Below are 12,519 nucleotides of genomic sequence, written 5' to 3'. Positions count from 1 at the left end.
AACCCTTGGGGACACTGTGTGAGCCTCACCAGACATGCATGGTGTCGTTGACTGGCGGTAAGAAGGGTTAGTCTCGAGAGACGATGTGTTGCACACGAATATCAAGAATCTGGACCACGTCAGTTTCGGCTGCGAAAGGGCCGGTGCCCTGCTGTGCCACGCAGACTGTCTCTGAAACTCGAGGAACAGGAAAGAAGCCCTAGGGAACGAAGTTTCGGTCTACACCGTACCCGTGAGGCTTGCAGTGGCCGTTCCGCGCCAGGGGCTGTCCGCTTGTGACACCGCCGGGCCACCGTGCCGGGGTGGACGGCGTTTGCCGTGGGGTATGACGAGGCGCTTTGCATCCCAGCTTCGAAGTGGCAACCAGTTGAAATGAAGATGGGGGCTCACATGAATGGATTGTGAGACGTGCAACGGGAGGGTTGACGAGGAGGCTGCAGAAGATATTGTTAGGAGATGATGGAGTTGACAACGGGAGTCAAAACAACCCTCGGAGGCCCCCGATGCGCAATCCAGCGGCTACTGTACAGGGTAGTACAGAGAACCTCAACCCTCCCCTCTGCGCAATCTCTCTCGTCCATTGCATAACCAGGCTCCGCAGGGCATACACAGTACGTGGCCATCCGACGGAAGAGTGTCAGTGATGAATGAGAGCGAGAGCACGAAGGCTGACGGAATCCATCTCCATCGGACTGGTGGTGCCCTGCTGCGTGTGTCCGCCAAGCATCGCAAGATGGTATGGTATCCGCTCGTCTGCTGCTGCTCCATCTGCGGGAGGACGACAAGTGAACCTGAGCGGCCGCTTACCAGCACCAATCATAGGCGATGCCTAGACCGGTCTGGCACTCGACATGCGCGTGGCTAGGCCGGTGAGCGGCGATGCGAACAAGAGCCAGAGAAAACAGAAAAAGAAAAAGAAAAAGAACCCATGCTCTCGGGAAAGGAAACCGAGATCCTCAAGCACGAGGTCGGGTACCTGGGCAGCCAGGGCATGGGCTTGCTGCATCGAATCGCTCGGGTCGAGGTCCCGAAGGTGCTCGGGTTCTTGCTTGCAGTACCAACCGAAGCACGAGACCGATCGGACGAGAGAGATCTCCGATCTCTTGTGTCACCTGCCATGCATTCCCTGCCATGCACCCCTGCCATGCATCCCCGCCGATCAGCTCTCTGGGGCCGCATCGAAGAGACAGAGATTGAAGTGTCAACAAGTCCGTTCCAGCCCGGCGAGGTGATTCGGTGTAGGCGAGAGCAAGCCAGGAAGACGATTTGCGGCGGGAGGTTTGTATTGGCTGGCAGCGAACCTCTGTAGCTGCATGTGGCCTAAAAATCTGCAAGGAACCTGCAGGTTGCAGGTTCCGGTGTGTGCGATCTCGCGCGTACTTCCCAATCTAGATTGTTCGGCCATGGGACAACAAGAAGTTCCAGGGTCAATGTACGAAGAGAGACGGGAACATGGCTCTGGACTCCTATTTCCTCCTCTGAGAAGATGGATGCGGGTTGTCGACACCCGCTCCAAGACTTTGGTATCTAACCCACTGAAATTTGCACATAAAAGCGTAGATTCATCCGTCATTAAGACTTCTTTTTTCCCGCCGCATTCACCTTCAGACGCCAGAAAAGACCCTGAGGAGCCCCCGAATGTGGCGTATCTGCATATCATGGACGAGCGAAACGCCCGCCTTTGCCCCCCTTTAGTTCGCTCCCATCATCCATCATCTTTGGATCGTAGCGGTATGGGCCACAAGCAAGCTGAATCTCCCACCACAGCGGACGGCCTAGGCCATAGTCCGGGGCTGCCAGTTTCTTTCATAGAGCTGGCTGACATAGTAGTACTCGTTCTCGTAGTCTTCAGAGGTCCAAACCTCTTGCCACTCCTTCTCTGCGGCGATTGTCAGCAGGCCGCCAAGTCGCCAGGGATGCGTCAGGGTCTCCTCACGATGAGCAGCAACAAGTTTTCGTGTGGTATGGACGAACGCGACACCTTCATCGTCTAGCTCGGCCAGGGTCTGCAGGTCCTGGTCTTTGCAGTCTTCTGAGAAGGGGTACACTGCTTTGTTGCAATAGTGGAAGTAGGCCAAGAGCGTGTTTGCACCTGTTTCCAGGTCAGTAGAGTCCGTGACGGTACCTAAAGTCCCTTTGTTGTGTACTTTGTGTATTGTTGTGTACTTACCCCAGTTGTACTCCTTAACGTTCGCTTCTCTTGCCCACCGCGTCTGTTGGGGGAATCCATCAGCTCGGCGCTTCGGCCTTGACATGCACTGTAGGATAGTCGGCTTACCTTCATCCCATGCTTCCGTGCATAGTCTGCATCGTGCTTGGTGATGAGGGCAATGTTGTGCAACAGAATGAACGTGACGAGGTATGTGGTGAGCCAGGTCTTCTGCTTCTTCTCCTGCGTCATCTTCTGCAGCTGCTCGAGCGCCTTCCGGCGGAGCCGGGGCTGAATCTGGTGGATGATAACCGAATCGATCTGCGCCCCCATCACTGGCGGGAGTGGGATCTTGCCGTGCAGCGGGTTGTCCTTGTCCTCAATGATGTTCTGAGGCATGTCCAGCGTGTCCGGGCCGACAATCTCAAAAGACTTGGTGGTCAGGCGGACCGACATCCAGAGGTCAAGTGTCGCGACGAGAAGGCTCTTCTCCGACGGGGCCGTCGAAGGGTTCTTCGCCAACTTTATGGCGGCGTTGTAGGTCTGCCAAAGGAGCCCTCGCTGCGGGCCCAGAAAGTTTTGACAACAGTTGATCAAACCATCCTTGATATAGTGGTCAAACTTGGCCTTTGCCTCGTCCAGGTTGACGATGGCAAACGCAGGGATGTCCACCTCGTGCCTGCGGCCATCCTTCGACACCCACGACCTCTTGAGCTTGTCGCCATCCTGAGGTCGGAACCGGCGAACCTGCAGCTCAACCGATTGGCCTGTGTAGCCCTCGGTGACACGGATTGTGCGGATCTGTGACGACTCCCAGTTGCCAATGTCATCCATGACGCTGTCTCGCCAGCGATTCGTCCATTCTTGCCCCTTGACTTGGCCGGGTTTAAAGAGCTTGACGTCGGTGATCTTGAGGCGCAAGCAGTTCAGTCGGTACATCTTGGCACTGCTCGCAATCTTTTTGCAAGACAGACAAGGTCCCTTTTCATTCTCCGGGTCGAGGTTGCACTGGTGAAAACAAGCATCAGCAATGGTTCTCTCTGTTGCCACAACATCCCGAGAAGCTCAAGCCTTACTCGGATTCTCTGCATCCGACAGCGAATACAGCTTCCCATCTTCCTCGTCAGGGCCGTTTTCTCGCGAGAATCCTGGTCCTTGAACGGGCCGCGTTTTGCAGGTGTGGTTTTATGGGTTGGCGTGTAATCCAGAGACGCTGAGGCTGCTGACTCCTCCCGTGTACCGGCAGCCTCCGTTCCCGGCATGAGACCAAAGCCACCAGGCTGAGGGAAATGGGAGGAGAGTGTCACCACAGTGCCATGGCCATCATATGGTTGGGGTTCGCTCCCAGCGGCGTATGGCCCTGGCACGATGCCACCTTGTGCAGATGTCTCCCCCAAATAGGGCGGGAGCTGCAACACACCGTGAGGACTCCCCGCTGCAGCTTCTGTTTTGGAAGCCGCGACATCCGGGTAGACCATCGCTTCCCTACCGATGACCGGCTGGAAGGACATGACCCGTTCTGGCTGCAGCGGTGGATACTCGGACATGTACTGAGCCACAAGGGTAGGATCATCGCAGACGAAGAGAAGATCAGAGTTTGGTGTGGTGGGCGATGGGACGAGAGAGCTGTGAGATTGCGGTTGCACGGAGACCACCGTGGTGCTCACGGAGGGGAGCTGGGGGTTGTCGTAGTCATAGGACCCGGGCGCGAGGAGCGGCGAGTACGCTGGGAAAACCCGTCAGCGTCTGATGTTAGGACATCCGTGGTCACACTTGATGCTGTGAACAGAAACATACATGATTGCGACTCAAACGGCGAGCACACGGAAGGCGAGCAGACAGAAAAGCTCGCGAGACACTCGGACAACCTCGCGCCCGTCCACCCTGAACAGAGGCTACTCCTCTGAGGATGAAACCCATGAGGCCTGCAGTCGGATTCGGTCGTGGAGCTGGCTTGGCTGCTGAGAGGCGCTTTCTCTTGGACACCCGGCCCGAGAAGGCCGTCATCGTATGATGGTGCCATCTGACTCTCTGGGCTGAGCCGTAGCTTCTTGTGTACCGGACGGTGGTCGTCGACGTCTAGAGGTCGTGGATAATTGCTGTGCAAAGAGAGGTATTGGTTGTTGAAATCCAGGTTGCTAACGGCCGGGTTCAGGAGCAGGGCTGCCTGCTGTAGAACATAGTGCTGGTTCTCGGGGCGAGTGAGATCCAGACCTACGGAAGGTGGCGACGAGTAGAGAGGGCCCTGGTCTAGTATATATTGTTGGGCAGGTGACCACGACGAGAGCCCGAGGCCCGAGGGTGGGTACGACAAGCTGGCAAAGACGAGATCCGGGTTGACCTCGTCGAAGCCGTAGACCCGCCGCTTTCTGATATTGGCGTTCTGGACAAGCGTCGTCAACTCACCGCACATTCGGTTATGAAATAAGATGAAAGGATTTGGGAGGAAGATGGGCCGCAAACCGGCGAGGCATTTGATGATATGGCAAGGAAGGGGCAGGGACCAGAGCAAGCTGGGGAGGCGACAGTGTAAGTGACACGGGGGAGGAGAGTGAAGAGTAGCACCACACCATGGGTGGCAGAAACGACAGCGAGGAAGACATGATCGGAAGCAAGCCACGAAGACGGCTGGCAATCCCCAGCCCATGCACCATGCCGCACAGCCTTGGATGAAAGACGGAAATTCTTACCATGGTGAAGACGGGGGGCGGGGGGAGGGGGGGGGGGGGCTTGTTTTGCTGGCCAAGTCCAAGAGGAGAGTGATGGCCCCGGGTTGTATGGCCTCGGCGGAGCTGTACCTAGTCTGCAAGGGGGTAGACGAGAAGTCGCATCACCAGTGGCGGAAAACGTCTAGAAACGACCAAGATGGTAAGCCGCTTCACAATTTTGACGGGCTTGTGTGTGTGTGAAAGTGGTAGGGGACAGGGTAGATGCCCGGCTCCTGAATGTCTCACGGATGCGCCATCATCTCCAGCGCGCTGAGAAAGGTGGAGAGCGCTGCAGTCGCACCAAGAATGGCTCCCGCTGCAACTGCAGACGGCAACAGTGGAAAGCCGCACGAAAGCAGACTGGGGTCGGGTCCGAGGGGTGGTGAGGGGTGGGGGGGCCTGAGAAGGCAGGGGTGTCGGCCTGAGGAGGCAGGGGTGTTGGCGCAAGCCTCCGGAGAAAGGAGAGAGGAAAAAGCGCGAGAGGGGGAGAACGAGAGAGAAGGGGGGCTCTGGCAGAGAGACGGTCGCACAAGATTGCCACTTTTGCCCGGGTCAAGCTTGACCCGAGGCCAAATGAAAGTGAGGGGGTTTCGCTCTGGCCAGCGGATGCTGGCCTTGGGGTTTGCGATGCCGAACAGAGACGGTTGCCGACGTGGACTAGGTCGGTCGAAATCGCCGAGATGTCGCTGCCGGTCACAAGCTCAGGCTACCTTGGGTGCTCTGCCGAAGTTGCGGACCTGGTTCTGGCAGGCAGTGTCTCTCGGCCCGGATTGCGCTTTGTCTGCGCTTTGGTTGCCCCGACAAGTTGGAACTCTGTCGGTGGTGAAGTGAGGGTGGTAGAGCTGCCCGGCGACGCGTGCTGCCCAATCGTGGTAAGGTCCGCGCGGGCGCTTTGCGACCCAGAGAGGAGACGCTGGCAGGACCCGGGCACGTTGACGTCTCACGGTGCAGGCCGAGATGAAACCGTGAGTATGATGGTGGAGTCGGGAATGCGGCCGGTGAAGAATGCAATTGTCCCGTTTGCGGTGCCAGGAAAGAATCGGTGAGAGTTGGAGGCAGATGATATGAAGGAGAAAGATTCACCGGTCGCGGGGAAGGCGCGGCTTGACCCAATTCTGCCTTCAAACCCTTGCCTGTCCCTGGTCCAGGAGACGCCTGGGCGGCCAGTGAGCAGGTGCGATCTGGACAGGGGAGAGCAAGCCATGGCGGGCAATCCGCATCCGTTCATTCGTCATCCACCCAACACGCCTCTCAAGTAACAATCGCTTTCTTCCGTTGTATTCCCATTACGGATGGAACGTCGGATGTCCTGGCGTTTGGTGGGTGTGCTCGGCTCTCATCCCCCGTCGCTTCCATCACACTGCCTCTCCAGGACGGGGCCCGACCTCTCGTGTCCCTTCCATCGTCATCCGACGACACGTGCCCACCCGCGAGACTCGAACCGACGCCATTGTGACCCTCCCGAGCATCCTTGCAACCATGGTTTCCCGCCGGTCCCCCACTCCAAGCCGGGCACCTCATCCTCGACGGACCGCCAAGCCCAGTCGGCTTGCAAGGCTGGGTTAAATGCAGCATCGATCGGCTTCAGGCCTCGAGCACGTTCGTGGCCAGAGCGTGAAACGGAGAAATGGCACCCCACTTCCCCCCCCCTAGTCATTCCGAACTCCGCGCCAGGCCCGGGGGTCTCCGCGTGCGTGCGGAGCATGCGTTCGCTAACCCGGCAGGCCGGGGCAACAGAGCCAATGGCATGGTCTCAGAATCCTCAGCGAAACTTCTGGCGGCCCGGCTCGCTAGGCCTAGCGCACTTGGCAAATCCCCATCCCTGACCCTAGATGAATAGGCCTTGATCAGACAGTTCCCTACGCTACCTACCTAGCACGTCGCGTCCATTAGTCTAGTGCAGGCAAGAATTTACAAACAACGCCGCGTTCTCTCAACTATATAGTATGCACTGTAGGTTAAAGGGCGGCGCAGGATGACGTGTGAGCCTGTGTTCATGCAGAGACCTCGGGTCACCTCCAGCATCACCCCCACCAAAGGCCGGTTCCCCGGACCAGGCCGGCACCCAACCATAATATCGAAGATGGCCTGCAGCCTGCTTACATCGGAACAAAAGGAGCTAACCAAGGGGCCTCGGTTGCACTCGCCCTCTACGCTAACCCAACGGCTCCTGGTAACGCCAGGATGGTGCCGTTTCGCAGACAGATCATCCGTGGGGATAGCATGAGGTAGCGAGCTACTCTGATCCAAGAGGAGAGGGGGAGCTTTACCGGCTCCGCGGGAATGATTTCACGGCACAGTGGGTTGCCTCATGGAATCCCAATCGAGAGCCTCATTCCCCCATCTTCTAACTTTCCGGTACACATACCGTATATGCTGCGATACACCAGCTTAGGTGCAGTGGCTTTTGCTTCGGACGGGAACCCTTCCGACAAGGTAGCCCCGTCCACGTATCCAGTACAGTAGACCGGCCAGACCCGGACCCCGGCAGCCTGACGTCCCTACGCTACAGAACCTTGGGAACGTGGGACGGTGGGGCACCCAACAGATCCGCCCCAGCTCATGGCAGAGGTCGTCTTGTAAGGAACCGTGAGTACCTGACCTCAAATCAGCATCACCTGCCGGATCTATAGGTGCATAGGAGCCACCGAGAAGCATGAAATGTGGTGGTTCTAACAACTAGGAGTTGTCGATTTGAAAGCCTGCCCGGAGAGGCTTTTCGATGAACTCAAGATTGGAGGCAAGTGGCTGGAGCATGGGGAAAGTGTTGCTGCGCGGTTCGCACATTTATGCTGGTGTCTCTGTACTGTGTATGTATCCCGCTCAAAAGGGCGCACCAGTTTGAAGTGCGTGGGTAGGAGATGGGCGTTGGATCGAGGGGAACCAGGGAGGAAGTCTTCTGGAACCCACCTCAAACACGACCACTGCCGTACTCCGTACACAGCATGTACTGCGTACTGCGTATATACATCCACTCGTGAACATAATAACAGGAAGCCTAGCAGCTGGGCACTTGATGAATCAAGCCGAGTTCGGTCAGCACTTGTTCGCTTTCGAGCTCCCAGGCTTACAACCTGATGGTTAGTTCGATGCTGGTCAGGATGTGGCGTTTTGCAATTACGAGCCAATCATCGCTGCCCTCGTTGGGTCCACCACGATGGCTCAGGTGCCTTGGTGCCCTGTCCGGCTGAAAATGGGGAGGGAGTGACCCGACGCACGTGGCTGATGTGGCGCACCATTAGCGCCCAAATCACACTGCCCAACCCCGGAACCTGTAAATTAGTCACCCAAATTAAGAAATCCCCTTCTGTCCTTGATGGAGATCTTGGTCAGCATCTCCGTTCCTCAAACACAGGGGCACGCCAAGATCCCTGCTCACCGGTCAATTTTGGTCTGCATCGGAGTCGGGTCTTGGCAAGGAGACGAGAAGTCTGCTCGGATGACACACTTCACTCCAGGTCCCACGGCCGGCCACACCGAACGTCATAGATTCATGAACAGCAATCGCGCCCAGGGTCGAAACAAAGAAAAAAAAATCATTCTCTGTTTCGCCTGTCTGGCTGGAAACGACCCCCGATGGCTTACGTATTCCGGGCGGACTGGTCCTTGGTGAGAAAGCATCCGACACCAGCATGTCAGCGCAGGCCAATCTGCCGTGTGACCGCTGCGCTGGTCACGAGGTGCTCTTCTGTTCTGGAGGCTCGCAGCGTGCATCGGGCGGCCCTGATGGTGCTGCATACGTTGGTCCAGAAAACGGCTTCTGCTACAGCTTGGTGATGCCACGGGCTAATAACGTCACTCGCAGCCTTGGGGGTCTCTTTTTGGGTCTTATCATTCTGAGTATGTCACTCATATCACTCCCAGGCCACGGCAAAGCTATCCGAAAGCAGCATGCGTGTCCTTGGACGAGAATCACCACGGTGTCAAATAACCAAGCGTAGTCTTGATGAACTGAGCCATCCGTTCCATGCACAACGGATGCGGGCTGCACGAAGATGGAGGAGGGAGCGCCGTACATACGCATGTTCGGCTACCTGATTGCCGCAAGCACGCATCCGGACCGCATACTGGTTGACAATGGATAAAGTGCAGTAGAGTCACACAAGCAATTTGATCAAGAATCGACCCCCTCCCACCTTGTGGGGGATGGTTGATGGAAAATACTTGAAGGCCTCAAGTGCCTCATTCGACACGAGCTTCCCGTCCCGTCCCGTCCCCGGGGTAGACGGAGCCGGGCATCAACGTTCAGGGGCAACGTGGAGGTCCAGTCAAGGATAATAATGCCTACGATCCATCAGTTCGTTGTTGGCAGACGCCCTTCCTTGGTAGTCAGGTCTGTCGCCCTTGGGCTTTGAGACGGCGCGCCGCACAACCCACGAAACAAAGGGACGCCACAAGGACATACGCGGATTTACATACGCAGTACGCCATTAGGTCCAACCGGCTTGTCGTCGGCCTCGTTCTCTGAAACAGGCTTCCCCAAGCCATGTCGTTGCCCCGTCTTCCGTTCGCTTTGCTCCCTGAAAAGCCAGCTTGGCTATGGCCAGCACGAGCCTCTGGCATTGCTGGCATGGATTCTTTTTGCGGTGTTCGGCAACACGAGGTGAATTATTATTGACCGAGCCACTGTGTAACCCACAAAGCCAGCTCTGAGGATTTTCCCCAACTTGAAGGCCGACCCGGCCCCCAACCCGAAGGTATCCTGTACTGCGTAAACAACGAGAGGCAGCAATGCGAGCAGAAGAATTGAATGCATCAATTCTGGTTCGCGCGCCACCAGAAGATGATCGGCCTAGGAACACGCGTGCGCCAACGGCCACAACCACCATGATGCATTCTTTTCTTGAATGGACACCTTACATTCGCTTCCGGGCCGAGAGCTTCGTCCACGTACCGGAACAGTCCCGAAGACCAGTTTGGTCTTGTCACAGCCAATCAAAGACTTTGAACCTGGTGCTTGCACCTCTGGAGGCCGCTTTTTTTGTTGCCCAAGCGTTGTCCTTCGAGTGGCGTCTGCAGGAGCTCATCTTCAAAATGGCCCAACCCCGTTTCTCGACCGGAGCTGCAGCATCGGACTGCATGAGGCCGCACAGATTTTCTTTTCTTTTTTTTTTTTTTTTTCAGATGGTAACCGCGGCCCAGAGCTCCAACCTCGCGCCGGTCCGTGTGGATGTTCGGAGAAGCCGCGTCCCAACCACTGGAACCCCGAGTCCGGTGTAGCACCAACGCCGGCATGGGCGTCACAACGGAAACCTACCGCCGGTGAGAGCCAAAGCAAAGAACCAGCTCGTTTCAGAGCGTGGCAGGCGGCAACTAGGATGTCAATGGCCCGAAGCAGTGCATCCCAGGCCACAGCTTCCCCGATGCTTTAGCAGCCGTGGGGTCCGGGAAGGGTTGTCCCATGTCTCTCTTATTGTCCAGGTCGTCTGGACCGGTCGGCCTGCTCCGCATATCGCTATTCCGCTTCAAGTCCTGTTCCCCATCTCAGGGCATACCGTTTTGAGGTGTTGCGGACGATACCACGCCATCTCCGGCAGCAACATCAGCAGGGTGACTCCTCTCCTCACCGGTGCTGGCCTTCTTTTGCCTGGTTGTCACTGGCCGGTGTCTGTCTGGAAATACCCTCCCCCTCCTCTCCCATCTTTCTCCCTTTCCTTGGTTTTCAGAGGCGACAAGTCCCTGCGAAGTCCTGCTTGGTACCATGGAACTCGGCTCAGCGGCAATCCACCATGTCATCCACCCCACGGCCGCGTTCGCTCGGGACACGCCGTCGACCACGACCCTCATATCGGCAGCATCCAGGGATGTCCCATGGGACGAGTCCCAGCTCAACCCGAAGAACCGGATCGACAGCCTCGAGCTTCCTCAGAATCCCCTGTGGCGAGTGGATGGGTGTACTGGCTTGGGAACCCAGTACTACGTCGTCCCTCTCTTCGTGCCCGACGCCGCTCCACTCCGCTTCGACGTCTTCATCCCCGGAGCCGCCATCACCTCGCCGACTCTGCGCACACTGCTGGATATAAACGCCGCCTTCCACACGAAAGATGCCACGCGGCTGCGGCGGCTTGGCATTTCCAGCTACATTGTGCGCGTGCTGCAGGTCTGGACTGAACAAAACGGGCGCGATACATACGTCAATCTCACCAAGACGCTCCCGTTCGGTTCCCGCATTATCTTCGAGTCTCTTCACTTCGACATACGCCAAACAAAGGTGTCAGCCGTGCCGACATACTATGTGGAGAGACAGCTCATCGGGGCTACGAGGCTCAGCCAGGTTCTCGACGTCGCCTCCGAGCTCATCCCCAAGACCGTTGACATCTGGGACTTGCGCATTGTCCAAGAATCGCACGACAGTGTGTGTTTGGTACGCATGCGAGACGATAAGAAGGGGGCCCACGCTGGCAAGCTCTGGGTTATGAAGGCCATGACCAGCAGCACCAAGTACCTCTTTGTCGAACTGCGTAACCTGCTGCAAATGGAGCCGCACGCCAACATCATCGGGCGACCTGAATATCTGGTCACCAAGCGCTGTCTCTTCGGCGGAAAAATGGGCGTCGTCGGTTTCCTGCTTCCCTATCATGAGACCGGATGCATCCGGGATAGGCTGCCGCTGATGAGGCTCTGTGACCAGCTCCGCTTGGAGCAGCAGTTAAACTGGGCCATCCAGCTCACCTCGGCCACCCTTCATCTCAGGGAGCGCTGCGATATGTTTTACCCAGATATGCGACTCGACAATGTGGTCCTGACAAACTCTCAAGAGGTTGTCATGGTCGACTTTGAACAACGCGGCGTCTGGTGCGAGTTCGCTGCCCCCGAGGTGAATGCGATCGACTACGTGCGGATCCTGGCCAGCGAGGAGCCGGACGATGCGAACCCCCCAATTCCGGACCAGACCCGCGCCGAGTTTGTTTCGATCCTTGACGCGGTTTGCCCTGGATGGGCGGATTTGCAGGCCGCGGATAATTACGAGTCTCCCCGGCCGCACGAATACCCCAATTACAACATCCCCTGGCTCGCCCTGGACAAGGTAGAGCAGGAAGCCGCCATGGTGTACATGTTGGGAAGAGTTTTGTGGTGTATTTTCGAGGGCCAGAGCGCGCCGCAGACGGCTGTGTGGCAGTCTTATTGCTACGAGCCGGACATTGGGTTCCCCATGTACCGCCTGACACCGCCTGATGTGAGGGATCTCATCGAACGATGCACAAGGGGCAGACGACCGGAGCTGTCTAGTCTAATTACGAGACGCGGCAGCAAGCTGGTGCTTCGGGACCACGAAGATAGCAGCGCGGAAGAAGTGATCAAGGTCGCTCGGGAATGGTGGCAGGCCGAGGTCACGGTTGCCAAGGACTATCTCGCAAGGCGCCAACAACACAAGGCGAACGGGACTTGGGATGGGAATCATTGGGAGAGACCTACGCTGACGGAGGTTCTGGCCGAGCTGGAGAAACTTAAAGAAGCCCACCTGTAGCATTCCGCCAGGCCCCTTCGACCTGGATGGAGCAAGATGAAACGAGGGGATATACAATGCATATGATGATGATCTCTGTCGAGTGTGTTTCTACCCCGTACGCTACTAGTATCAATGTATGTTCTTTCTTGCAAGGCCTACGGTCGCTGGCATTCCCACAAACCAGCCAGATTCAGACATTATTCCGCCTCCCA

At 57.1% G+C, this 12,519-nt stretch overlaps 2 protein-coding genes across 2 annotated transcripts; one reads left to right on the top strand and one right to left on the bottom strand.

The window, feature by feature from the left end:
* Nucleotides 1-1,775: 1,775 nt before the first annotated feature.
* Nucleotides 1,776-4,842, bottom strand: VTJ83DRAFT_264 (uncharacterized protein; the record flags this gene model as incomplete). Its single annotated transcript, XM_071008932.1, has 7 exons — nt 1,776-1,879; nt 1,937-2,092; nt 2,171-2,213; nt 2,279-3,157; nt 3,226-3,875; nt 3,947-4,532; nt 4,840-4,842. 7 exons carry the CDS (start codon nt 4,840-4,842, stop codon nt 1,776-1,778), a joined length of 2,421 nt encoding a protein of 806 aa, XP_070869617.1.
* Nucleotides 4,843-10,558: 5,716 nt separating this feature from the next.
* Nucleotides 10,559-12,325, top strand: VTJ83DRAFT_263 (uncharacterized protein; the record flags this gene model as incomplete). Its single annotated transcript, XM_071008921.1, has 1 exon — nt 10,559-12,325. One exon carries the CDS (start codon nt 10,559-10,561, stop codon nt 12,323-12,325), a length of 1,767 nt encoding a protein of 588 aa, XP_070869616.1.
* Nucleotides 12,326-12,519: the final 194 nt, after the last annotated feature.

The sequence above is a fragment of the Remersonia thermophila genome, chromosome 1 (assembly GCF_042764415.1).
Source record: "Remersonia thermophila strain ATCC 22073 chromosome 1, whole genome shotgun sequence".
In the NCBI taxonomy this organism is placed as follows: Eukaryota; Fungi; Ascomycota; class Sordariomycetes; order Sordariales; family Chaetomiaceae; genus Remersonia; species Remersonia thermophila.
Note: the sequence above shows the minus strand (reverse complement) of the source record. Positions and strands in the feature narration are given on the sequence as shown.